Source organism: Dendropsophus ebraccatus, chromosome 9 (genome assembly GCF_027789765.1).
Source record: "Dendropsophus ebraccatus isolate aDenEbr1 chromosome 9, aDenEbr1.pat, whole genome shotgun sequence".
NCBI lineage: Eukaryota > Metazoa > Chordata > Amphibia > Anura > Hylidae > Dendropsophus > Dendropsophus ebraccatus.
Genome location: NC_091462.1, coordinates 114,393,153 through 114,420,783, shown reverse-complemented (window position 1 = coordinate 114,420,783; position 27,631 = coordinate 114,393,153). Strand labels below are relative to the sequence as shown.

General features: G+C 50.8%; 1 protein-coding gene across 2 annotated transcripts; it reads left to right on the top strand.

Annotated features, from left to right (window-relative positions):
• Positions 1 to 27,631, top strand: SETD1A (SET domain containing 1A, histone lysine methyltransferase). 2 transcript variants are annotated; one of them, XM_069984605.1, is made up of 19 exons: positions 1 to 733; positions 2,482 to 2,628; positions 3,668 to 3,766; positions 3,990 to 4,260; positions 4,344 to 4,447; positions 4,527 to 4,711; positions 5,565 to 6,372; positions 13,421 to 14,206; positions 14,280 to 14,447; positions 14,546 to 14,630; positions 14,710 to 14,858; positions 15,614 to 15,659; positions 19,069 to 19,341; positions 22,426 to 23,739; positions 24,172 to 24,341; positions 24,428 to 24,538; positions 24,674 to 24,793; positions 25,779 to 25,916; positions 26,072 to 27,631. In XM_069984605.1, the coding sequence occupies exons 2-19, from the start codon at positions 2,497 to 2,499 to the stop codon at positions 26,243 to 26,245; spliced, it is 5,133 nt and encodes a 1,710-aa protein (XP_069840706.1). In that variant the 5' UTR covers positions 1 to 733; positions 2,482 to 2,496; the 3' UTR covers positions 26,246 to 27,631. The 2 variants fall into 2 exon arrangements, with proteins under 2 accessions (XP_069840706.1, XP_069840707.1); XM_069984606.1 differs by lacking the exon at positions 1 to 733 and adding an exon at positions 764 to 917.

Here is a 27,631-nt window from a genome sequence, read left to right as displayed (position 1 = left end):
AAAGTATGGAATGATGAAAGGAGGAGGCGGCTGTGGTGAAGGTGAGGGATCTGCCCAGAATATGTCACACACAGTAAGAGGCCTGTCCCCCATCTGTATACCAGGAGGACATAGCCAGGAACATTGTTTAACGTTCAATGACAAATAAAGTTATTCATGAGGAGAAAAAAAAAGGCCGTGGTCATAGAGTTTGTTTGAGCTAGACGAGGCGGAGCGCCTGGGTGAACTCTATGGTGTGAGCCCGCCTCAGCTCCCTCCTCAGATGTCGCCGTTTACAATAGAGAGTGAGGCGCAGATTCGTCACAGGACAGACACCGATATCGTGATAGGTTAATGGGTTATCTATTCTGATCGCTTTCCCGTCACGATATTTACCAGGAAACATGTAAAAATCGTTTCTACACGAAGAAGTGGATTTTTATCTTCACGTGTGGAAAGTGCGGGCTGTGCTGAGCGCGGAAGGTAAAGCTATTTGTCGGGGCACCGCGCCGCAGATTCGCCACAGATGTAATTGTGGATATATTAATATCCGAGGCTTCCGGTGTGAGGATAGACCGCCGCCGAGCGGCCATAAAGTAGCGGCGGAACCGAGGGAATAATCCGGAGGAAAGCGGAGCCGCCCGGGGAGAAGGGGCCGTCCTGAGGCGAAAGTGCTGCCCGGGGAGCAGGCGGCGCTACTGAGAGACACAGAGGATCCGGGGGAAGAGACAGCCGGGAGCGGACAGCCAGCCAGGTGAGAGAGCGCCGCCGCCCCCCTGCTGACGGGATCCCTGCACACCCGGGAGACGGACCGAGACCGGAGAGTGCGGAGCCGGGGGCGGGAGAGCCCGGTGTGACCGGGGGCGAGAGACGGCTACCGGGGCGGCCACAGACTGTCACACACTGCGGACGGAGACTGTTACACACAGTGACCGGGGGTGAGAGACGGCTGCAGACTGTTACACACAGTGACCGGGGGTGAGAGACGGCTGCAGACTGTTACACACAGCGGACGGAGACTGTTACACACTGCTGCTGAGGAGACGGCCCGTACAGGGGGATGGAGGACCGGGAGAACACGGACTATGAGAGAGAGAGAGAGAGCTCCTGTCATAACTGAGACCTCCCAGAGAAGACTGAGACCTCAGAGAGAGAGAGACCTGAGAGACCTCAGAGAGAGAGAGACCTGAGAGACCTCAGAGAGAGAGAGACCTGAGAGACCTCAGAGAGAGAGAGACCTGAGAGACCTCAGAGAGAGAGAGACCTGAGAGACCTCAGAGAGAGAGAGACCTGAGAGACCTCAGAGAGAGAGACCTGAGAGACCTCAGAGAGAGAGAGACCTCAGAGAGAGAGAGACCTGAGAGACCTCAGAGAGAGAGAGAGACCTGAGAGACCTCAGAGAGAGAGAGACCTGAGAGACCTCAGAGAGAGAGACCTGAGAGACCTCAGAGAGAGAGAGACCTGAGAGACCTGAGAGACCTGAGAGAGACCTGAGAGACCTCAGAGAGAGAGAGACCTGAGAGAGCTAAGAGAGAGAGACCTGAGAGACCTCAGAGAGAGAGAGACCTGAGAGACCTCAGAGAGAGAGAGACCTGACTGGGATACCAAGGACTGTAGAGAGACATTAGAGAGCTTCTGTAATGAGAGAGACCTCAAAGACAACACTGACCATGAGACTAGAGGGAGAGACTGCAGAGAGAAGCCTGACTATGAGACACCATAGACAGGGCCCCAGCTATGAGACAGCCAATAGACTGTAAAGAGACAGGGGAGACCTTAAAGGGCGTATCCATTAGATAAATGTGGCCGCTTTTCTGCAGATATAGCGCCCCTCCTGTCCTCAGGTTGGGTGTGGGATTGCAAAGCAGTTCCATTGAAGTGAATGGAGCAGAGTTGTAATACCGCACACATCCTGAGGACAGGGGTGGTGCTGTTTCTGGAGGTAGGTAGCTGTGTTTTCTAGTCCTGGGTTAACCTGACTGTGAGAGTGCCCCCCACTGTGGGCACAAAACCCACCCCGAACCCCCCCCCCCCACAAACCCCCCCCCCCCACACACACACTGTGAGCGTGAACTGCAAATGCCCGCCCAACCCCCCCCCCCATGGTTCGCGAACCACAACACTCAGTGTTAGTCAGTAGATAGAGATGATGGAGAGATCGGCCCCACCATGTGTGATCCCAGATGTCTCTAGTCCAGACAGCACGAGACCTCAGAAAAATGTGAGGCCAAAGTAGGTAAGAGAGGCAATCTGAGATCTAGTCCAGATCATGTGAGACACTCTCCAAGAGACTGCAGGAAGAGACCTCCAGAGATGTCTCTTGAAAAGACTGAGGAGTGACAGGTCTGGGAAACATGGGTGCAAAGAGACGGCTGTGTCCGGGAATGTGAGGGTGAGACGGCCGCTACTACAGGGACCCCAGAGGGTGATTAGACAGCTGGAGAAGTGACTGGTAAGAGACTGCTCTGGTCCCTGTTCTCACAGTCCTTGTCCTGTCCGCAGGTCAGATGTCCCCTGATGGAGCCCGAGGGCGAGACTCACAGAGCGGCCGGCTTCCAGTGGAGGAGTTACAAACTGCTGCTCGACCCCGCGCTCCGCAAAGCCGCACAGAAGGTGTACCGCTACGATGGAGTGCACTTCAACATCACTGTAAGGGGCGGAGCCAGGGGGAGGGGGGAATTGGGGATGCGGGGGGTGTGGTCGCGACATATCGGGGGAAGGGGGTGTGGTGGCGTATCTGAGGAGGAGGAGAGTGTGGTGGCGTATCTGAGGAGGAGGAGAGTGTGGTGGCGTATCTGAGGAGGAGGAGAGTGTGGTGGCGTATCTGAGGAGGAGGAGAGTGTGGTGGCGTATCTGAGGAGGAGGAGAGTGTGGTGGCGTATCTGAGGAGGAGGAGGAGAGTGTGGTGGCGTATCTGAGGAGGAGGAGGAGAGTGTGGTGGCGTATCTGAGGAGGAGGAGGAGGAGAGTGTGGTGGCGTATCTGAGGAGGAGGAGGAGAGTGTGGTGGCGTATCTGAGGAGGAGGAGGAGGAGAGTGTGGTGGCGTATCTGAGGAGGAGGAGGAGGAGAGTGTGGTGGCGTATCTGAGGAGGAGGAGGAGGAGAGTGTGGTGGCGTATCTGAGGAGGAGGAGGAGGAGGAGAGTGTGGTGGCGTATCTGAGGAGGAGGAGGAGGAGGAGAGTGTGGTGGCGTATCTGAGGAGGAGGAGGAGGAGGAGAGTGTGGTGGCGTATCTGAGGAGGAGGAGGAGGAGGAGAGTGTGGTGGCGTATCTGAGGAGGAGGAGGAGGAGGAGAGTGTGGTGGCGTATCTGAGGAGGAGGAGGAGGAGAGTGTGGTGGCGTATCTGGGGAGGAGGAGGAGGAGAGTGTGGTGGCGTATCTGAGGAGGAGGAGGAGGAGAGTGTGGTGGCGTATCTGAGGAGGAGGAGGAGAGTGTGGTGGCGTATCTGGGGAGGAGGAGGAGGAGAGTGTGGTGGCGTATCTGGGGAGGAGGAGGAGGAGAGTGTGGTGGCGTATCACTTATGCGGTGACAGAGCGGTTGCTATGGACACGTTTTGTCACACAGAACATCCATAGAAACCAGACTGTCAGAATGGTGAGATCTGTTTCATGTTGTGACTAAAGTCTATTAAAAAGCTGAGCCGGCGGAATGTGCATCACTTATCTCCTTCCCCTTCTCCGTTCTCCAGGAGGGACCGTTTCTTCCAGTCGGAGACGTGCGGGATCCTCGGCAGCAGCGACTGTGGAGCAAACCCAGAGATGTGTCTCTTCCTGTCCCCAAATTTAAGGTACTGGGTCCAGGTGGGGGGAGGGGAGGGGGGGGGGTTAATGGAAACTCTGTAGGACCAAACTCAAATGGATGCACAGCAGGTTGGTGGCATGCTGGGAGTTGTAGTTCTGCAGCACCTGGAGAGTCCTTGGTTGGGGAATAGGATGCATTGAGGGCTGGCTGCATGCTGTGAGTTGTAGTTCTGCAGCAGGTCAGTGACCTCTCTGATTGTTCCCACCCAGTTTGATGAGTTCTATGTGGGGCAGCTCCCCCAGAAGGAGGTCACCTTTGCTCACCTGAACGACAACGTGCGGGAGCTCTTTCTGAAGGAAATGTGCCGCAAATTCGGGGACATAGAAGATGTGGAGATCCTGCTGCACCCCAAAACACGCAAGCACCTGGGCCTGGCCAAGGTCCTGTTCTCCAGCTCCCGGGCGGCCAGGGAGACGGTCACCCACCTCCACAACACCTCAGTCATGGGCAACATCATCCACGCCGAGCTGGACCTCCGAGGTAAAAGGGGAGGTGGATGGGGGGTGCTGTTGTGGGGATCGCCGTCCGTTCCCCCCCGATCCTCACTTATTGTCCCGTTACAGGTCAGCAGCGGCAGAAATACTACGACCTGATAGTGAACGGATCCTACAACCCTCAGACTGTTCCCACCACCGGCAGGTGGGCGCAGGAGAGACCCCCGGAGCCGGTGAGCGAACTTCCAGTCTTTGCTATGGAGTCTTGTCTGGTGGAGCGGCCACTACATTCACCTCTTTATCTGTCCGCAGGTCGACTGTCGCCGCCGCCTGTCCAGTGACACCGCCGCCTATGTCCCCGGCAACGGGACCCCATCTTCACAAGACCTGGGCTCCACCTATAGCCAGTACACCCCGTCCCTTTCCTCCTCACAGGGCACCCCATACACTCCGAGATCCGGGACGCCCTTCTCTCAGGACTCTGCCTACTCCAGCAGGTGAGAACCCAGCCTGCACTCTGACTGCCCACGGCTGTAGTTTTGCAACAGCTCGAGGGCCGCAGGTTTCTATCCCTGATTTTAAAGGGATTATTCACTTGAAGGGGTACTCCCGTGTAAACATTTTCTTTCAAATCAGCTGGTGTCAGAAAGTTGTATAGATTTGTAATTTACCTGTATTTACAAATCTTCAGTCTCCCAGGACTTATCAGCTGCTGTATGTCCTGCAGGAAGTGGTGTATTCTCTCCAGTCTGACACAGTGCTCTCTGCTGCCACCTCTGTCCATGTCAGGAACTGTCCAGAGCAGGAAAGGTTTTCTATGGGGATTTGCTGCTGCTCTGGACAGTTCCTGACATGGACAGAGGTGGCAGCAGAGAGCACTGTGTCAGACTGGAGAGAATACACCACTTCCTGCAGGACATACAGCAGCTGATAAGTACTGGAAGACTGGAGATTTTTAAATAGAGGTAAATTACAAATCTGTATAACTTTCTGAAACCAGGTGATTGGAAGGAAACAATTTCATCGGAGTTCCCCTTCAACGGTCATGTTCTAGAAGCAGCAGCACAGTTGTCCTCAGGGTGTGTGTGGTATCGCAGTTCAGTTGCAGTGAGTTGTAATACCGCACACACCCTGACCACTTCTAACCCTGAATAACCCCTTCATGTATGTTGGCGGGATAAAGGACTCTTCCCCAGCCTGCTGGGAGTTGTAGTTTCTCCCAGGTTAATGTAGGCTGGTATGTCCATAGAGGGTGGGTGGGAGGAGCTGTCCGTGTGGGCGGAGCTACACTCAGGAGTAGGTGGGGCCAGACTCCTTTGTATGACTCTGTCTCTCTTTCCCCCCTCACAGGCAGGGGACACCCAGCCATTCCAGTTCCCAGGACTCCTCAGGGTATAAGTCGCGGCGCCATGAGAACAGCACCAGTGATTCGTACTCCCGGCGGTCTGGACACCACTACTCTCCAGCGACCTCTTCATCCACCTCCTCATCCTCTGCTGCTGCCTCTTCCCAGCATGACAGCAGCCACAGACGTTACCACCGCCATCAGCACCGCTCCTCCCCGCAGTCCTACCGCTCTCGCCATCGTAAGCCGCCACCACCGCCCCCAGAGGAGCCGCCCTTACACCGCTTTCCTGGGACTCCACCACTGCCTACCCCTCCGCCACCACCACCCGATGAGCCTCTCCCCGACCGGGACTACAGAATGGCCCACCCGCCACCACTTCCTCCATCTCCACCCTCCTCCTCTATACCACATCCTCCCCCTCCGCCATCTGAAGGCTGGGAGCCTCCACCACCGCCACCCCCTCTGCCAGCCTGCTCCCCTCCCCCGTCACCTGCCCGCTCCTGTTCTCCGCTCCCTGACGGCATCTCTGAGAGCCTGCCCTTCACTCAGCACAGCAGCAGCCTGGACTCCCGCATCGAGGCGCTCCTGAAGGAACAGCGCTCCAAGTTCTCCTTCCTTCCCTCCGACACCGAGGAGGAAGATGAAGGAACCACAGAGGGCACCACACAGGAGACTGTAGTCCACGAAGAAGTCCCACCGCCCGTGCATGGTCCCTACACCCCTCCCCCACCCGCCAGCTTCGAGGATGTATCGGCGGAGGCCATTCTGAGGTTTGGGGATCTTGGCAGAACGGCAAATGGACAAGAACGGGTAAGATCCTGAACCTCTTATTGTAATGCCAGATGATCACATGACACGGATCACCATCGCTCTGTGGGGGGGAAGTGATCACATCTCAGACCTGACCAATCAATCCTGCAGGAAGCACAGGCCCCGCCCCCTTCAGGTCACACTCATCTCAGTAACTGAGGCAGTAATCCACCTGTCGCTTATGTAGCTGAGGGTTTGGTACAACGTATCGGGTGTAGACAATATTCACAATGGGAGAACCACATCAGGGATGGGAATCTCTCCTGCCAAGGTTTGTTACAGTGTAACGTTAGGATTGTTTACACTGGATACAATTGTGACAAACCCTCAGCTGTGAGACATTCTAGCTCTGGATGTTGTTCTCTCATTCACAGACGGTAATCGAACAAGCAGAGATTGAAAATTCTGCATGAAATGGAAACAATGGGGTCACATGCACAGAGCTGTTTACAGCGGTTCTCAGCTTAAAGAGGACCTGTCACCCCCCCGTGCCGGGGTGGCAGGCTCCCGACCCCCTGTTAGATCTCCCTATACTTACCTCATCGAGAATGACTCATAGAGAATGACGGAGCATCAGACTCCCCATTCGTTCTCTATGAGCATCTGACTCTCCTGTGAGCGCGCGTGCCGGGCTTCGGGCGCTGAAATCTCAGTCACCCGACCGCCTCAGGAAGCGGGACGGCGCGATGAGGTAAGTATAGAGGGATCTAACAGGGGGTCGGGAGCCTTTCACCCCGGCACGGGGGGTGACAGGTTTCCTTTAAAGTGTTGTTGTTGTGTGTGTGTGTGTTTTTTTTTTTTTCGTTTTTTTTTTTGTTGTAGAAATTAATGGTACAAGCGATTATCAGGAAATCTCGGCTCTTTTACTTCAGTCTAGCCCTGTGTAATCTATGGAGGGGGGAGATCAGTCACCAGCAGAGAACAAAGGATTACACAGGGGGACCTGTGTGAAAGCCGGTATTCAGAGCTCAGAGAGGTCAGTGCTGATTTCAGAGGAGAGAGCCCGGTGATGTAGCTGTAAATTAACTCTCTTGTCCTGTTTTGGTGCCTCATCTCCCTCCACCCCTCCCCTCTCCATAGAGAACCATGAAGACGGGGGAGAGCTTCAAACTGCTTTTTCATGATAAAAATGCATTTTTCGGCTAATAAACCCAAATACAAAGTTTCTTAAAATCGCCTGTACTATTGATTTCTGTAGAAAAAAAAAAATATATATTTTAACGACAGCGACACTTTGAGCTTCACACACACCGTATTGCAGCAGATTTTGTGCTGCAGATCCGCAGCTGATTTGATCTAAATAACTGAACACCACATCAAATCTTCTGCAGATCTGGTGTGTGTGAAGGGACCCTGAAGGGGTGTTCTGTCTCAGTTTAGATAGTTATACCTGTAGGCCTAGTTAAATATTTTTGCAGATACATTTATTTACCAAACTTGTCTCCTCCTCCTCCTGATAGGCTGCTCGTCCCCTCCTATTATCGATAGGCCTTTGTCTAGGTTAATGACCACCACCCTGCTCTAAAAGCAGTGGTCTGGCTGGTGTAGTTGAGTGTGTCTATGTATGTACCCGAAAATAAGGCGATACTTTATATCCCCCCCCCCCCCCCAAAAAAAAAAAAAAACACCAGGCACTACATCTTATTTTCAGGGGATGTCTTATTTCTCACCTGTACTGATTGAGAGGAGGAGTGGGGAGAAGAGCGTCCTGCAACACATCCTCTCCCCGCTCTGGGTTAGAAAAGAGTCAGACTTATAATAGAGCCTGACTCTTTCTTCTAACTTCAAGCCTGAGCACACGGCCGTTCTCCCGATCAGTACAGGTAAGATCGGGAGAACCGGATCAGACTTTTGATGTGTCTCTATGATGTCTCTATAATATGTCAAAAGTTTTTAGTGACGACTGTGACAAAAAATTGCTTAAAACTATGTCTGGAGCTTGTCCCTCGCAAGTACAGAACAGTGAGAAAAGAAAACGTCATAGCTTTGGCCGTCCAGGCTTGATGGACGTTGTAGTTTTGTAACTGGTCTGATAACCATGTTCTAGATTATGGCTCGGATACATTCATTACTTCACGCAGCGTCTGAGCTGGGATCACATCGCCCTCCCCATAGGAAGTGATGGCTGGTGGTGGGGAAACACTATGGTGGAGCTCTGCGCAGTCATAGGGGGTGAGCCAAGCTTTTCTTGTGTGCACACCCGACTGTGGAGTGGAGTGGGATTATTGGGCTCTGTTCACATACTCATGTGTCACCAGTGATCCACCCCTCTGTATAGGCACATGGCAGCAATTGTTACAGGAAAGCGGTATATACAGTATGGTATACGCTGTAACCTGGTCTACGGCATAGCGCCTTGTATTGTGCTGGAGCCAATAGGACGCCGCTATGTCAGGTGACGGGGCCATGTGCATTCTATCTATCTATCATTTTATATTTATTTTCAGAGTTTTTTCCACAGTATACAGCTGATATAAACAAGTCCCTGGCAGGCTTTATCTGCAGTGTTGTACTTTCTTTGTAATGCTGGGAGGATTAACCACAGTGAGTTCATTATCAACTTGACCTCAAAATAACCCTCTTGGCTTTACAAAGAAGCTACAAAGGTTGCAGATACAGCCAGACAAGGACTTGTTTACATCATCTGGGACAGTTATGATTAAGCAAGAGCCCCCTTTATAGAGACCTCGTTTTCCCCGAGTATTATAAATCTAAAGTAATATCCCCCACCTGCGCCCTGTGGTTATAGGCTTACTATCGCTATATACACAAGCTGTCAGTCTATGAGATGATTATAGATGGTGTCAGTAGGTTTATAGCCTCGGGGACCATCGTACGTTTGCTTTTCTAGTCACTGTTTCCTCTAAGGGTATAAGGAGGTGTTGTGGATTAATGTCGGCACAAATAAAACTTTCAATACGTCAGGCACATCAAAACGTTTTTATCGGTTGGGATATGAGCGTCCAGACCACGACCGATCAGGAGAACAAGTGGGGAGCTGAGCTGCACACTCCTTTCTCCAAAGACTTGCATTGATAGTCTGTCTAGGTCACATGACACAAAGCCGGGAGTGAGCGCTCTGAGTGTGGGCTTCTCCCTGCCCGTTCTCCTGATTGCTTTTGGTCTGAATCCTGACGTCCAGCTTCACTTTTGCTGTCCCGATGGGAATTGTAGTTTTGCAACAGCTGGAGGACGGAAGGTTCCCCACCCCTGCTGTAGTCTACGGCAAACTAAGATGGCGGTGTGAGCTGACCTGTTATTACATGAAGTGCACCGGTCATTATAAAAGACTTCTGACATGTCAGCCAGACTTATCTGAGTTAGCGTGAAGCAAACGGGCTGAGAGTTTGGGTTCGGCCATGTTTGTCGGCACTTGACTCCTGGAGAAGTTGGATGCAGCCACAGGGAGTGTGGAAGAGCCATAGACTGTATCCATGTTTTCCAGGACTCCCTACGGCTGCCTCCGACTTCTCCAGGAGTCAAGTGCCGACGAACATGGCCGAACCCGAACTTTCAGCACGTTTGCTCCATGCTACCTCTGATAAGTCTCACTGACATGTTAAAGTTTTTTTTTGTAATGAGCGCTACACTTTTATATAATAACAGCTCACACCACCATCTTAGTTTGCCGTAGATGACAGGAGAGATTACATATAGCCTGGAGCATGGGTAGACCTCCATTCTTTACACTGCAGGCTGCATCCAGAGAGGTTTCATGTTGTGACTGATTGGCTTTGTGTCTAGTAAGTTTAGGCCTTCGTATCTTCTGCTGTATACCCTGTGTATTGTGGTGGTATATAGGACGGGCCTGTAATAACCTGTGTGTATTGTGGTGGACGGGGCTGTAATAACCTGTGTGTATTGTGGTGGTATATAGGACGGGGCTGTAATAACCTGTGTGTATTGTGGGGGTATATAGGACGGGGCTGTAATAACCTGTGTGTATTGTGGGGGTATATAGGAAGGGGCTGTAATAACCTGTGTGTATTGTGGGGGTATATAGGACGGGGCTGTAATAACCTGTGTGTATTGTGGTGGTATATAGGACGGGGCTGTAATAACCTGTGTGTATTGTGGTGGACGGGGCTGTAATAACCTGTGTTTATTGTGGTGGTATATAGGACGGGGCTGTAATAACCTGTGTGTATTGTGGGGGTATATAGGACGGGGCTGTAATAACCTGTGTGTATTGTGGGGGTATATAGGACGGGGCTGTAATAACCTGTGTGTATTGTGGGGGTATATAGGACGGGGCTGTAATAACCTGTGTGTATTGTGGGGGTATATAGGACGGGGCTGTAATAACCTGCTGCTTATTTTGCTGTCTCACTGAAGTGCCGCCCCGGCCTCTTGCACTCACGCAGCCGTCACGCCTTCACGTTCACAGATGGCTTCCGGGATCGCACGTACTGACCGATCACCGGCAGAGACTCCCCCGGACTGCTGTGTGCCGCCTCAGAGGACAATTCCTGTTTGTGTTTTTGTCAGATTTATTTATTTGTTTTGTGGTGGAGATTGCGTCCCTGTAGGAGAGGAGAACGCACCCAGGGATCCCACCCGACGTCATTGTCTTATTTCTGAATAAATTAAAGGGGAATTTCACTCACACCAATATGTTGCTGCCCATGGTGAGACTAACAATTCCTTCCATACCTGTTATTGTCTATTCTGTCTCCTTCCCCCAGTTCTCAGCTGCTGCTTCCTGCTGAAGACACACAAATCTGTGTGTGAGCTTTTCTCTCTCTCCCCCTACCTTCTAAAACATCTGATGTAAACAAGTCCCTGGCAGGCTGTATCTGCAACATTGTAGCTTGTTTGTAATGCTGGGAGGGATAATCACATAATCACAAAGAGTTCTTCAGCAATATGACCTCAGAGTAACCCTCCCAGCATTACTAAGAAGCTACAATGTTGCAGATACAGCCTGCCAGGGACTTGTTTAAATCAGATGTCTCAGAAGGGAGGAGGGGGAGACAGAGAGAAAAGCTCACACACAGATTTGTGTGTCTTCAGCAGGAAGCAGCAGCTGAGAACTGGGGGAAGGAGACGGAATAGTTAATAACAAGTATGGAGGGAATTGTTAGTCTTACCATGGGCAGCAACCTATCAAAAGGTATGTTTGAGCAGAATATTCCTTAGTATTTTCCTGCCTGAAATGCGTCATGTCGCCACTCTTGGGTCACATGACCCTCTTTATGTGGCCATATAAATTGTTATTGTATAAATGGCCGCATAAGTGATCCGGCTATCTCACTGATCGGCCCTTGTTTGCTGCTGACTAAGCCCGGGACCCCCACTCATTGTCCGTGGGAGCTGCTGGAGATGGCACATATGGCTGTCACCATAGACTATGAATGTAGTGGCGGTGTGCGTGTGTAGAGGTCCCATGCTCTTTGACCACTTATCTTGTCCTTTTTGTAATATTCTAAGAATGGAAGTAAAAATAGAAGTGTAAAAGGAAAGTGTATTCCCCCATACCCGTGTTCCAGCTCTTGTTCAGGTCCCCTCCGCTGTCGCTGGTATCTCCGAGCTCTGTATTACATTGTATGGGGAGATTGCTGCCTGTGGTTGTACCTCAGGGTCATGTTACCTGCAGCCAGCAGAGGGCGCCATGCAGAATCTCTATAGATGAGACCCTTGCTCACCTCTAGGAGAGTATAGTCCCCCGCCCTGTATGTACGGTCGGGGGGGGATGCTCTTATTTTCCCAGGATATGATACAGACGTGGACGGGAGCTCGGACGCTCTACAGCTTTAGCTCTTATGCAGGAAAATAAAGCTGGTGATTTTTTTTTTTTGTTTAGTCCTGTAATAAACTCTCATTGTTCTGTCACCCTGTTCTGCCGTCACTTCTTTCTATCTGTTCCTGGGGAAGTTGGATGATCTGATGTATATGGACGCGGTTCGCTCCTCCATACGATTTGTTATGCCGCTTTGAACGGGACGTGTTGTGCAGATAGAGTGGTGGGTGCCAGAGACTAATAAGGGTGAATCTGCCATAAAGCTGCATTGCAAAGCCCACCCAGCTTTCCCAGGGACTGATAGGACTAAGTTACATCTGACCTGTGCATCAGGGTGAAGAAGGCTCCGGCCCTCTAGCTGTTCCCATCATGCCTGTATGTAGCTGTAGGTCGCTTTGCTTTGGGATATGAGCGTCCACACCACGACCGATCAGGAGAACAAGCGGGGAGGGGAGCGGCACACTTCTTTCTCCATAGACTTGGACTGTGAGTCTGTGAAGGTCACATGACACAGAGCCAGGAGTGAGCGCTCTGAGTGTGGGCTTCTCCTGTCCTGTTCTCCTGGTTGGTTTTGGTCTGAATCCTGAAGTCCAGCTTCACTTTGGCTGTCCAGGCCTGATGGGAATTGTAGTTTTGCAGCAGCTGGAAGGCGGAAGCTCCCCCACCCCTGTACTACATGAAAGTGAAGTATAACTTTCTGTAGCATAAAAATTACAGAGGGAGGGGGGTATCACCCTGCTGCGTGTACAGCGAAGAAAAGCCTAAAAAAACATCATCTTGGGACTGGAGTGTAAGACACCATAGTGAAGGCTTTCCATAAACGTCTCTGAGAGAGTCCATTGATTCCCGCTGCCTGCAAAAGATGGATCGAGCCCTGGATAACCCATGGACTGAGCCCAGGAAGACTTATGGATACAGCCATGGCATTATCTGTGTATTTCAGGCAGCCCTAAGGCGGTCGCCATCTTTTCTAGCCACCAGGGTCAAAGGGCGAGTGTTCTGTTTCACACGAACTAAACTTACTGTAAGTTCTCTCCTCAATCATTGCAGACACATCCAGCTGTGTGTGATCAGATGTACAGCCATGTAACAGGACCATTACATTGTGTCTTCTACTCCAATCACATCCCAAGCTGCAGTCACAGACCTGTGTTTTGTCCCCCCCCCCCCCCCCTCCGTGGGTACAGTCTAGTAACGATTAGAGGTCACATCTTTTCCTGCTGCATCCATGTGGCGCCCCCTGATGTCGGTAAAGTCTAGTTCCTAGTGGTCACTGCATGTTAATGGGTTTTCTCACTGTCTCCTCAGCTGTCTTCTGGAGAGGACATGGAAATATCGGATGAAGAAATTACCATTGAGATGCCTGGAGCTCCGGGTCCACCTTACCTTCTACCCCACCTCGCAGCCCCTGGGGCCACTTACCCCACTCAGACTATCCCATCAACTCTTCTATCGATGCCCCCTCACCCACACCATCAAGCACCCAATACCTATCCGCTCGGTCGAATTGGAGAACTTGGGGTCCGCCCGGCTTCCCCTCCCCCACTTGACCCTTCGTCCTCCTCTACAATATCGGCTCCCCATATCTATGACTTTGTAAACTCTATGGAGCTGGTGAGCAGACTGGGCAACCAGTGGGGGGGCACGTCCATGTCTTTCCAGATGCAGACGCAGATGCTGAGTCGTCTACAGCAGAGCTGTCAGGAGAAGGGGCAACCGTTCGACGACCCTTACCCCCCACCCTTGCTCCCTCATCTGTTAGCGCACAGACATCGTCAGCAGCACCTGCATCCGCTCATGCCTGAGCAGGTGTTTGGGCCGGCATTTTCCCACTTCCCGGCCCAAGAACCCCAACCATTGTTACCACTGAGGGACCTTGCCACCAGGACAAATCGGACACTGGGTCAGGAGCCCCGGCCCATGGGCTGGGTACAAGAGGTGGATCCACATGCCGCCACGGTCATGAGCGTGTTGTCCGCTCTCATCCAGGAGATGAAGAGCACCATGCAGAGAGATCTGAACAGGAAGATGGTGGAAAATGTGGCCTTCCGAGCCTTCGACGAGTGGTGGGAACGTAAGGAAGAGAAGGCAAAGGTAAGTGACTATGGAGAACCTGTTGGGGAACGTGTCCTGATCTGGGTTTCTGATGACTCTTTATTTTCACCAGCCGTTTCAGAATGTGCCCAAACCACCCCCCCGGGAGGAAGAGAAGGAAAAGGCGCGTCCCAAGGAGCCTGGCCTTCTCTCATTGGTGGACTGGGCCAAGAGCGGGGGTGCCGAAGGCTTTGGTTTTGGTTCTGGTCTACGGGAGGCGCTACGACTTCCTTCCTTCAAGGTTAGTGGCGGATGTGTGACATTCTGCGGATTGTATGCGCTCAGGCTAATAAGTGGGGGATGCCTCCAGCTCTTCAGTAACCTGCATTGTTCTTACAGGTAAAGAGGAAGCAGCCCTCTGAGAGTGAAGACGGAGAGCAGAAGAGACCCCGACCCTCCACACCACCAGAGGAGGAGGAAGATGGTAAGTGTCCTGGATGGGACCCCTGTATCTGGATATTGATATATTGTATCTGGGTGACTTAATGGACTTCTCCTTTTAGATCGAGAAAAAGAGACCCTGGCAGACCCACGAGCTGGAGCAAAAGCCCCACTGCGGGAGGCAGACAGAGACACCAAGCACAAACGCAGAAGCTCCTTCCCCCTGGACAGTGAGGGTGAGGAGGCATCTGAGGACTCTGCGTCTGATAAGGTAAGATGTCTTGAAGGGTCTCCACAGACATTAGAGAAAAGTCAACCATACAAACTGAATGTGTCTTGTTTGGTTCTCTCTAAATTCAGGCTAAGCTGCTACTAGAGAGAGGACAGAGATAGGAGTCTGGTGGGAGGAGAAGGTTACAGAGAGAGGAGTCTGGTGGGAGGAGAAGGTTACAGAGAGAGGAGTCTGGTGGGAGGAGAAGGTTACAGAGAGAGGAGTCTGGTGGGAAGGCAGACGTTTTGGGGAGCAGAGAGAAGTCTTCGGGAGGAGGGGGTTTAGGGAGTACTTGGATGTGAAAAGGAACATGGAGGAGTGTGGACAGGGGAGAAAGGAATCTGGAGGGAGGGGGGATGGGGAGGAGAGAGAAATCTGAAGGGAATGGGATAGAGTGGAGAGAGTAGTCTGGTGGGAGGGAGGGGCAATGTGGAGGCTGGGGTGACAGAAGGAAAGAGAGAAAGGTCAAAGAGGAGTCTGGAGGGAGGGACGGAGAGGGAGGGAGGAGTCTGTAGGGAGGGACAGAGAGGGAGGGTGTAGTCTCTTCCCATATTTCGGTTTCCAGGGAGGACACACGGGCCCTCGGCCAGGCTTGGTATACATGTGTATCAGGGAATGAGGAGCAATAACTTTTGGGAGTGTATGTGCCTCTTATCATCACACTGACATAACAGCGCCCGTCCTGCTCTTCCTTCTCTCCCCCCCGCTAGGATATTTTTATTTGATTACTGGATCTTTATTGTGTTTATTTACAGGATGATGATGATGATGATATCAGCAGCAAGGATGACGACTCAGAGGGTAAGGGCGCGTCCTATAGGCTGGATAGAGGATTACACTCAACCTTTATATAATATATGTGATTGGGGGGTGCAATTACACGGGGCCTCTATATAATATATGTGATTGGGGGGGGGGAATTACACGAGGCCATGTATATAATATATGTGATGGGGGGGATTACACTGGGGCCTGTATATATAATATATGGGATGGGGGGGGGGGATTACACCGGGGCCCGTATATATAATATATGTGATGGGGGGGGGGGGGGGGGGAGAATTACACCGGGGCCTGTGTACAATATATGTGATGGGGGGATTACACCGGGGCCTGTATATAATATATGTGATGGGGGGGGGGGGATTACACTGGGGCCTGTGTATAATATATGTGATGGGGGGATTACACTGGGGCCTGTAAATAATGTGATGGGGGGATTACACCGGGGCCTGTATATAATATATGTGATTGGGGGGGATTACACCGGGCTATGTATATAATATATATGATTGGGGGTGGATTACACCGGGGCCTGTATATAATATATGTAATGGGGTATTACACTGGGGCCTGTATATAATATCTGTGACTGGGGGGGGATTACACCGGGCTATGTATATAATATATGTGATGGGGGGGGGGGGGGATTACACCGGGGTCTGTATGTAATGTTTGTAATGGGGGGGGGGCATTACGCTGGGGCCTGTATATAATATATGTGATGGGGGGGGATTACACTGGGGCCTGTATATAATATTTGTAATTGGGGGGGGGGAGAATTACACCGGGGCCTGTACATAATGTATGTGATGGGGACGAGATTACGCCGGGGCCTGTATATAATATATGTGATGGGGGGGGGGGATTACACCGGGGCCTGTATGTGATGGGGACGGGATTACGGCGGGGCCTGTATGTATAATATATGTGATGGGGGGGGGGGGGGATTACACCGGGGCCTGTATAAATAATTTATGTGATGGGGGGGGGGGGATTACACTGGGGCCTGTGTAGAATATATGTGATGGGGGGGGGGGGGGTATTACGCCGGGGCCTGTATATATAATATATGTGATGGGGGGGGGGGGTATTACGCCGGGACCTGTATATATAATATATGTGATGGGGGGATTACACTGGGACCTGTATATAATATATGTGATGGGGGGGGATTACGCCGGAGCCTGTGTATAATATATGTGATGGGGGGGGATTACAGCGGGGCCTGTGTATAATATATGTGATGCAGGGGGGGGCGATTACGCCGGCGCCTGTATATAATGTATGTGATGGGGGGTTACACCGGGACCTGTATATAATATATGTGATGGGGGGATTACATCGGGGCCTGTATATGGGATGGGGGGGGGGGAAATTACGCCGGGGCCTGTATATAATATATGTGATGGGGGGATTACATCGGGGCCTGTATATGGGATGGGGGGGGGAAATTACGCCGGGGCCTGTATATGGGATGGGGGGGGGGGGAAATTACGCCGGGGCCGGTATATAATATATGTGATGGGGGGATTACATCGGGGCCTGTATATGGGATGGGGGGGGGGAAATTACACCGGGGCCTGTATATGGGATGGGGGGGGGGGGAAATTACGCCGGGGCCTGTATATAATATATGTGATGGGGGGATTACAAGGGGGCCTGTGTATAATATGTGATGGGGGGATTACACTGGGACCTGTATATAATATATGTGATGGGGGGATTACACCGGGGCCTGTGTATAATATATGTGATGGGGGGGGGGGATTACATCGGGGCCTGTATATAATATATGTGATGGGGGGATTACACTGGGGCCTGTGTATAATATATGTGATGGGGGGGGGGGGGGATTACACTGGGGCCTGTATATATAATATATGTGATGGGGGGATTACACCGGGGCCTGTGTATAGTATATGTGATGGTGGGGGGGGGGGGGATTACACTGGGGCCTGTATATAATATATGTGATGGGGGGATTACACCAGGGCCTGTATATATAATATGTGATGGGGGGATTACACCAGGGCCTGTATATAGTATATGGGATGGGGGGGGGGTGGATTACGCCGGGGCCTGTATATAATATATATGATGGGGGGATTACGCCGGGGCCTGTATATAATATATGTGATGGGGGGGGGGGGGAAATTACACTGGGGCCTGTATATAATATATGTGATGTTGGGGGATTACATCGGGGCCTGTATATGGCATAGGGTTGGGGGGGATTACGCCGGGGCCTGTATATAATATATGTGATGGGGGGATTACATCGGGGCCTGTATATAGTATATGGGATGGGGTTGGGGGGGGATTACACTGGGGCCTGTATATAATATATGTGATGGGGGGGGATTACATCGGGGCCTGTATATATAATATATGTGATGGGGGGGATTACATCAGGGCCTGTATATAGTATATGGGATGGGGTTGGGGGGGGATTACACCGGGGCCTGTATATAATTTATGTGATGGGGGGGGGATTACACCGGGGCCTGTATATATAATATATGTGATGGGGGGGGGGAATTACACCGGAGCCTGTATATAATATGTGATGGGGGGTGGGGGGATTACACCGGGGCCTGTGTATAATGTATGTGATGGGGGGATTACACCGGGGCCTGTTTATAATATATGTGATGGGGGGATTACACCAGGGCCTGTATATAGTATATGGGATGGGGGGGGGATTACACTGGGGCCTGTATATAATATATGTGATTGGAGGGGGGATTACACTGGGGCCTGTATATAATATGGGATTGGGGGGATTACACCGGGGCCTGTATATAATATACGTGATGGGGGCGGGATTACGCCGGGGCCTGTGTATAATATATGTGATGGGGGGGGATTACACCTGGGCCTGTATATATAATATATGTGATGGGGGGATTACACCAAGGCCTGTATATAGTAGATGGGATGGGGGGGGGGGGGGGTTATTACACCGGGGCCTGTATATATAATATATGTGATGGGGGGGGGGGGAAATTACATCGGGCTTGTATATAATATATGTGATGGGGGGGAATTACACTGGGGCCTGTATATTATATATGTGATGGGGGGGGGGGATTTCACCGGGGCCTGTATATAATATGTGATTTGGTGTGTGTGGGGGGAGGTTGATTACACCGGGGCCTATATATAATATATGTGATGACAGGGGATTACACCGAGGCCTGTATATAATATATGTGATGGGGGAGATTACACCGAGGCCTGTATATAATATATGTGATGGGGGTGGGATTACGCCGGGGCCTGTATATATATGTGATGGGGGGGGGGGGATATTACACCAGGGCCTGTATATATAATATATGTGATGGGGTGATTGCACCGGGGCCTATATATATAATATATGTGACGGGGGATTATGTCTGTATTTACCTTTTTGTTTCCGCTTCAGATGAGACCCCTCTTGCCAAACTTTCCAACAAGATTGTGTCCGACGACAGCGACAGCTCCAGTGAGTCTGACAGCAGCAGCTCATCCTCGTCTTCCTCCTCCTCCTCCTCCTCTTCTTCCTCGTCTTCCTCCTCATCACCGGCCTCTTCAGATGATGAAGAAGATCAGGAGGATGCTCCCATAACTCCAGCAATTACCGAACCCCTGAGACCACCCAGCCCCCCACCGCTCACCCCAGAAGTGACATCCATCAAAGACAAAGAGGAGACCCTGAGTAAGTCCTGTGTGTATCCTATGTACAGATTAAAAGGAAGCAGAATAGTGAGTGCAGCTCTGGGGTATAATACAGGATGTAACTCCTAAGGATCAGTAATGTATGTACACAGTGATGAATGGGAGAATCTCCACACTGCACACACAGGTGACATAATTAGTGCTGCAGCTCTCCAGCAGTAATGGCAGTTGGAAGCCTTAACAACCAATAGGATTACTGCTTTCATTTTCACAGGGAGCTGGAATCTGATTGGTTGCTAGGACAGCTGCCTCACAAAAGAGCCACAGAAATAAATACACCTACCGGATCCGCAGCGGAATTGACCGCTGCGAGTATGTAAATTAACCCCCTCGGCGGCCGGAGCAAAACTATAACTGACAGAGGCACCCATCATCCCGCCCGCACAGACCGCTGTTAGATCGTGCAGGCTCCCCTCCAGTGTGTTCATCGCTGTGCTGCTGCTGCCGGGTACAGCTCTCTCCTCACGGCTCCCAAACTATACATTACAGGTATACAGGACCTCCACCAACTATATACTACAGGTATACAGGACCTCCACTAACACTGTCAATGTTGTATATAACCAGGCTCAGCATAACACTAACAATGTTGTACATAACCAGGCTGTATATAACACTGCTAATGTTGTATATAACCAGGCTGTATATAACCCTGCCAATGTTGTATATAACCAGGCTCACTATAACACTGTTAACCCCTTAACGACAAACCGCGGCGGTCCCGGGTGCCGCTTGTAGCCCAGTACCGTAGGTATTAGCGGGCACGGTCCGATCGCCGTGCCCGCTAATACAGTAATCAGATGCAGCTGTCAAACATGACAGCTGCATCCGATTACCGGTTCCAGCGTCTCCCTGGTGTCTAGTGACTGAGATCGCTCCTCCGGGATGTTATCCCGGAGGAGCGATCTCCGTTTCTGAAGCCGGCCGGGGACTGCTCCAAGATGGCGCTGTCCCCGACTCGGCACTCGTTTGTTTCCGGCTGCAGCAGCCGAAAGCAAACGAGTGCCGATCTCATGGATCTCTGCAGCATATCTATGCTGCAGAGATCTCAATGAGAGATCACAGTGTATATACTAGAAGTCCCCCAGGGGGGCTTCTAGTATATATGTAAAAAAAAAAATATAGTGTTGTTGTCAATAAAAAGCCCCCTCCCCTAATAAAAGTCTGAATCACCCCCCTTTTCCCAGGTTATAAATAAAAGTAAATAAATAAATAAATAAACATGTTTGCTATCGCCGCGTGTGTAATCGCCCGAACTATTAATTAATCACGTTCCTGATCTCGTACGGTAAACGGCGTAAGCGCAAAAAAATCCCAAAGTGCAAAATTGCGCATTTTTGGTCGCATCAAATCCAGAAAAAGTGTAATAAAAAGCGATCAAAAAGTCGTATATGCGCAATCAAGGTACCGATAGAAAGAACACATCATGGCGCAAAGAATGACACCTGACACAGCCCCATAGACCAAAGGATAAAAGCGCTATAAGCCTGGGAATGGAATGGTTTTAAGTGACGTATATTTGTTGACAATGGTTTGAATTTTTTACAGGTCATCCGATACAATATAAGTTATACATGTTATATATCGTTTTAATCGTAACGACTTGAGGAACGTGCATAACAAGTCAATTTTACCCCAGGGCGAATGGTGTAAAAACACATTTCCCCCAAATAAACAAAATGCGTTTTTCTTTTCAATTTCACCACACTTTGAATTTTTTTCTGGTTTCGCAGTGTACTTTATGCAAAAAATTCAGCCTGTCATTGCAAAGTACAATTAGTGACGCAAAAAATAAGGGCTGATGTGGGTTTCTAGGTGGAAAAATGCAAGTGCTATGGCCTTAGATGCACAAGGAGGAAAAAACGAAACCGCAAAAATCGAAATTGGCTCTGTCCTTAAGGGGTTAATGCGACATGGAGAGAAAGGAACTCCTGCACATCACACCTATGGCTGATATTAATGCCGCTAGGCTATGTTTAAAAACCAACGCCAGGATGTTGCTATATAATTTGATCAAACCATACTGCCCCATGTACCACGTGCCGGTCTCCTCGTTTAAATGGGTCCCTACGCTAACTCCATACTGTGTCGTTCAGCGACCGATAACCCCACAAAGCGTGCACATGCAGGGAAGGGGGGCCATGGAATGGCCCTGCAACCCCACTGTCAGAGGACCAAACCCAAAGTGCCCCCCCAAAACCCAGCCGGCACCACCGGCGGAGAAGGCTGCACCCAAACAACACAAGTATGAATATGGTATTGCACTCACCATTACTGCTGCAGACAGAATGGGAAAGATAAGAGGTACTGACATGTGAGCACAGGTGTATCCTGCTAATTTGGGTTATGTGGCTCTTACTTAAAGGAGTGCCAACTGCTCAGAAAAGGGAGAAGAATAAAATGCGACATGGAGAGAAAGGAGCTGCTGCACATCACACCTATGGCTGATACTAATGCCGCTAGGCTATGTTTAAAAATAAACGCCAGGATGTTGGTATATAATTTGATCAAACCATACTGCCCCATGTACCACATGCCGGTCACTGTTAATGTTGTTGTATACCAGGCTGTATACTGTATAACACTGCCAATGTTGCATATAACCAGGCTGTATATAACACTGACAATGTTGTATATAACCAGGCTCTGTATACAGTCTGATCACATGATGACATCTCAGTTTGGCTATTAGGTATTTAGGATGTTTAAAGTTGTTTATTTCTAACCTACAATTTACATAAACAGTGCAGAACTGTCGGGGTATATAGCGTATAAAGGGATATATAGGGCTCCTGGCGATTTCCCCTTAAACAAAAAAAACAAGGGCATAGATTGGCCTCCTGGGCGACCTTGGAACAAATCTAATTAACACACTGAGACTTTATACCCGAGCAGCTCCGGGTACATTTTCTAGTATTGTATAAAGGGAAGCGGTGGTGGCTTTGATTTCCGCTCCTCAGGGGAGGGGGATGAGGCCATGATTTTTTTTTTTTTTTATCCTGATATCATCTTTTATCCTCTTAGTTTCTAAGTTCTCATTAAGTCGTCTTCCATCTTTTCTCAGATAAGTCTCCAGCCTTGGAAGTGAAGGATGAGCCTTGTATAGAGGCCCCTCCTCTGCATCTCCTGCTGCCGCCTCCTGTTACACCCCCCAAGCCTTGCACCCCTTCCTCTCCTCCGCTGCCACTGCTTCCTCCTCCAAAGAAAAGGCGCAAGACTGTCTCCTTCCTCCTCACTCCAGATGAAGAGCCCGAACCTGTAGAGAGCAAACCCCCGAACCATCTGGTCCCAGAAAGTCCTATCCCCGAAATCCCACAAGTCATTCAGGAGGAGCCAAAGGAGGAACCCCCTCCGCCTCCTACCTCGGAGGAGCCGCCTCTACCTCCCTTAAAGGCCCCTACCCCCATTATCAGGCCGCCACAGACTCTTCAAATCCCGAAACCAGAGCTTGTAATACCCCCACCCCCGGTCAAAGAGCTGCCGCCTCAGAAGAAGCCTCCGGAACAGCTGACGGTACTAAACCTTCCATGGGACCATGCATGTCTGGTGAAGTCCTGTCCCCCCCGCCCCGGACAGGAGCAAGTTCTGCAAGAAGATGGAGACGAGAACATGGATGAGGACTACGTGGAGGAGGTCAAAGCCTTGCCCATTCCGGAACCACCGCCGGCACGGATACCTGTACCGCAAACCGTGCCTGCCGTACATGAGCCGTGTGAGCCGGAGAGGGTGGAGTACGTAGAGGAAATTCTCTTTGCTCCTGTACGGCAGATCCTTCTGGAACATAGCTACGCTTCCATCCCCGCAGCATTGAAGCAGCCGCCCAGGAGGCACCGAGCAATATCTCTAGACCTGGAGAAACCCAGCGAGCTCCTCCACATAGACCTGGGCCAACCTGTGCTGGAGGCCCCGGAGGAGGTGATATGTGTGGGGGGCGGCCTGCTCTCCGGCCTGGAGGGGGACACCGGCATCTTGGATGTTGGCGACCTGCACTTGACCTCTTTAAGGAAACCTGAGGAGACGGTTAAAGCTGCTCACGAGGAATCTAGGAGCAAGAGACGAAGACAGCAGGAAGTGAAAGAGGTGGTGGAGCCTGGCGAGATCTCCTCAGAGGAGGAGGACGATGAGGAAGAAGATGAAGACTCCTGGGTGTGCACACGGGAGCTGCGGTCCCACAGGAACCGGCGTACAATGCCGCCCATGTCTCCTCCTAAATACGAGATTCGCAGCGAGTTTGAGCAGATGACCATTCTCTACGACATATGGAACAATGGGCTGGACACTGAGGACATGGTCTTCCTGAGGGACACGTACGAGAGGCTCCTGCAAGAGGATCATAGCACAGACTGGCTGAACGACACCCATTGGGTTCATCATACTAATATCCTCTGCATGGTCGATGGCCGGGATGTGGGGGGGTAACGGTGTATGAGGGTATGCTCCAGCATAGGGATGGGGGGTAACAATATATGTGGGTATGCTCCAGCATAGGGATCGGGCGTAACGGTATATGAGGGTATGCTCCAGCATAGGGATGTCTGGGTATCGGTATATGAGGGTCTCTCCCCCTCTTCCTCTCCCTCTCTCCCCCCTCTCACTCTCCTCCCCCTCTCTGCCTCTCTCTCCCCCTCTCTGCCTCTCTCTCTCCCTCCCCCTCTCTCTCTCTCTCTCTCTCCCTCTTGCGTCGGAGCCGTAGACGTCAGATTGTAGCGATGGTTCAGCCATGTTATGTAGCTATGGGGTTGTCTATGTTTACCCTATATCATTGAGTAGTGTCACAGAATGCCGCTGTTGCTACTTAACACCATCTCACTCACCAATATTGCGGACCCCAAACGACGGAAGAATCGGCAGGACGGCCTGCGGGAGCATCAGACGGGCTGTGCGAGGAGCGAGGGTTACTACGCCATCAGTAAGAAGGACAAGGACAAGTATCTGGACGTCATCCCTGTGTCCGTACGAGAGCTGGACAGCGACACACAGGTGTGCGCTGGTGTCTATTTACCTCCAGGGGGCGCTGCAATGCTACGTCTTGATCCTAAATCCATTCTCCTCATGTTTGGTTGCAGGGAACGAACCGAGTGTTGTCTGAACGTCGCTCGGAGCAGAGGCGTCTCCTCAATGCCATCGGCTCCTTCTCCTTGATGGACAGCGACTTACTAAAACTCAACCAACTCAAGGTAAACGCTCAGGTGTAATATTTACTGTAGACCAGAGGGGGGCGACATTGTACTGCAGGACTGAGCATCGGTGACTTAGCAGAGCCGGAATGTATGATGGACGGTTTATCCTCACTTCACCTTCTGCTCTTGCAGTTCCGGAAAAAGAAACTCCGATTTGGGCGCAGTCGCATTCACGAGTGGGGTCTGTTCGCCATGGAGCCAATCGCTGCGGATGAGATGGTGATAGAATATGTGGGACAGAACATACGGCAGGTGAGGTTATGCTAGGCTCGTCCACTAGGTGTCGCTGTGTCATCAGTGTATGTGTGAAGACACAGTCAACATCCTGTAGCTTTGTGCATGCTGGGAGTTGTAGTATCACAACAGCTGCAGACACATAGTACAGTGAGCTCCAGAATGTCCTGGCCTTACCTCGGCCACCCTCATGCCTGGCTGACTATCAGGGCGTGCTGTCTGTTGCTGTTGGTAGTTGTGCCAAGCGTTGGCCGAGCGACAGAAGCTTCACCAAAACAAAGGAGGAAACATAGTGCTGTGTAAAGAGGCCGCGCCGGGGCTGTGTGTATACAGCGCTGCCCTGTGTATTGCTGTCACCTTATAATATACTAGCTGCTTGCTGGCAGTGAATACGTGGTGTCCAGGCAAAGTGATCAGTCTCTGGTGTCCCAAGATGACACTCTGTACTCTCTTGGCACATACAGACCCTGGCTGCGTCCCTTTACCCTCATGATCAGGTCACTGAGGTTCTGCTGGGAGCTGTTGTCCGCTGGGCTACATGCGCTCTGTGAGGAATTATGTAACGTGTTTCTGCAAAGGTATGTTCACACTGAGGAATAAGTGAGGAGTTCAAAGCAGAATCCACCCCTAATTTCCCACGGATTCTGCTTGAAATTCCACTCGTAAATTCTTAACCTAGCAATGTCCCAGAGCTGAAGAAGAGGAAATTATAAGCAGAAAACTTTTCCTCTTCAATTCCTTGCTTATTCCTCAGTGTGAACATACCCTTACAGATTAGATTGTGAGCTCCTGAGGGCAGGGATCAGTACGAGTTCAGCTCTGCAGCATTGTGATACGTTTAAAGGGCCGGTGTCTTGAACGTAATGCGTCGTCAATATATCATGACTAGTTCTGCAATATTTTTCATTTACTTCCCCCTCCTCTGTTTGTCGTCACTGGGAACGTTCTTGTTTGTGCTTAGAGGTCATAAGCCTGTTCTTACTGTGTCGTGGTGTCTGTGCAGGTTGTGGCCGACATGAGGGAGAAGAGGTACGCGCAGCAAGGGATAGGCAGCAGCTATCTGTTCCGGGTGGACCAGGACACCATAATAGACGCCACCAAAAGTGGAAACCTGGCTCGCTTTATAAACCACTGCTGCACGGTAAGTCACCACCCGCCCGGGCCGCCAGCTCTTCTCTGTAACTCTCACATGTTTCGTGATTGGTTGAAAAGATGCGTGTGACACCCCCATTGCTTGGACTCTTCTTATAGATTCCTAGATTTTTACCATAATTTTTTTTTTTTTTATTGTTTCAGCCTAATTGTTACGCCAAAGTAATCACCATCGAATCCCAAAAGAAAATAGTTATTTACTCCAAACAACCAATCGGCGTGAACGAGGAGATAACGTACGACTACAAGTTCCCCATTGAAGAGAATAAGATTCCTTGCCTTTGTGGGACTGAGAATTGCCGGGGCACCTTGAACTAACATTAAGCGTCCAGAGGCCGACTAGCCCTGATCGGATCTTTTGGCGCAGTTTACGGCGGCCAAAACAAAGTGATCAAATTAAGCCAAAGGCTTGCGTCCGGCGACCATGTACAGACGTCCGGGCTGGGTGAGGAATGAGGCAGAACGGGGTACAGCGGCCATTGTCTTTATGAGAACGCGAGTAGCCTGAGCTGTCTGTGGCACTTTAACACGGCGCCGGAAGATGAACGCCTTTCTGCCGAGATCCTCCCACTTCCTTCATGCAGTCACCCCAGGGCGTTCTTATATATGTATATGTTCATTTTTATTTTTTATTTTTTTGTTTAGCGTATTTTTCTATACATTTTAGTTTTCTGTTCTTTTATTCCTTTCTGGGAGTATGTTATTTATGCCGGGCAGCGGCCGAGAGATCAGGACCCTCCCAGCCCCCTCCTCGTTGCCGACCTCCACTGATGTAGGTCTGGAGTTCCCGAGCTGAAAGTCTCAGGCTCTTGACCTTTTAAACTTAGTTGTGGTCCCGTCCCTTGCCCGTCCTCTCGTGACCACAGAACGCACAAGTCTCCCACTACCCTGCCTCAGACGTGACCCCTCATCTCTGTATATACACTACGTATTTCCCCCTTGTATATAGACTGACTCTTCAGTGACTCGATGACCTGTCTGCGATGAACTCGCGGCTGAACTTTAGCACCCGCCCCCTCGCTTCATTCTGCCACCCCGCGGTGTTATGTGATGCTGAGTATCAGCTCTTCTAGCCTTTATCCTTCCCTTTGCTGTCTTGTTTATTACAGTTACACCGATATTTCTTTGCCACCACCATAGGTCATACTCGGTATCACTATCAGCTGCAACGGCGTCACCACAGTCACATTTTAATCTTTTTTTTTTTTTTCTTTTTTTTTTTTTATTTTCCGCTGGTTTTAATGTTTAATTTATTCAAATTCTATTTTAAATTTTGGAACCTTTTTACTGCCCTGTTGGTGGGGGTGGGGGAGGTTCGGTGTCTGGAGGAAGAGGCTTCAGAGGGTACCCAAGATGCCTTCAGTAACGGGTTCAGCTGCCATTTTGATACTTCGGTGTAGGCCAGGGATGTGTTTGCATACACATGGAGGAGGCCCTGTCACTTTACACACACATCCTTTTTGCCCCCCCCCCCCCCCCCCCCCTTTATCCCTTTTTTGTGCTGTTGCCTTCATACTGATGTCAGGAAGAGTAGGCACCATTGTTAGGGTTGGTGGTTGGTTGGGGGGGAATATGTGTCCGTTGTGGAGACAGAAGAGGTCCACGGAGGGGTCTATCAGGGCAGCGGGAGGTCGGGCTTGAGAACGTTGTATATTCTGTATATTAACTGCTTTGTTTCTTGTAGAAACACGAGTTTATTACGTA

Bases quoted from the DNA above. Each gene is read 5' to 3' on its own strand.
- SETD1A (XM_069984605.1), top strand. From the start codon at position 2,497: ATGGAGCCCGAGGGCGAGACTCACAGAGCGGCCGGCTTCCAGTGGAGG. The intron at 4,448-4,526 runs GTGAGCGAACTT...ATCTGTCCGCAG, and splicing joins AGGAGAGACCCCCGGAGCCG to GTCGACTGTCGCCGCCGCCT. The intron at 14,448-14,545 runs GTTAGTGGCGGA...TTGTTCTTACAG, and splicing joins TACGACTTCCTTCCTTCAAG to GTAAAGAGGAAGCAGCCCTC.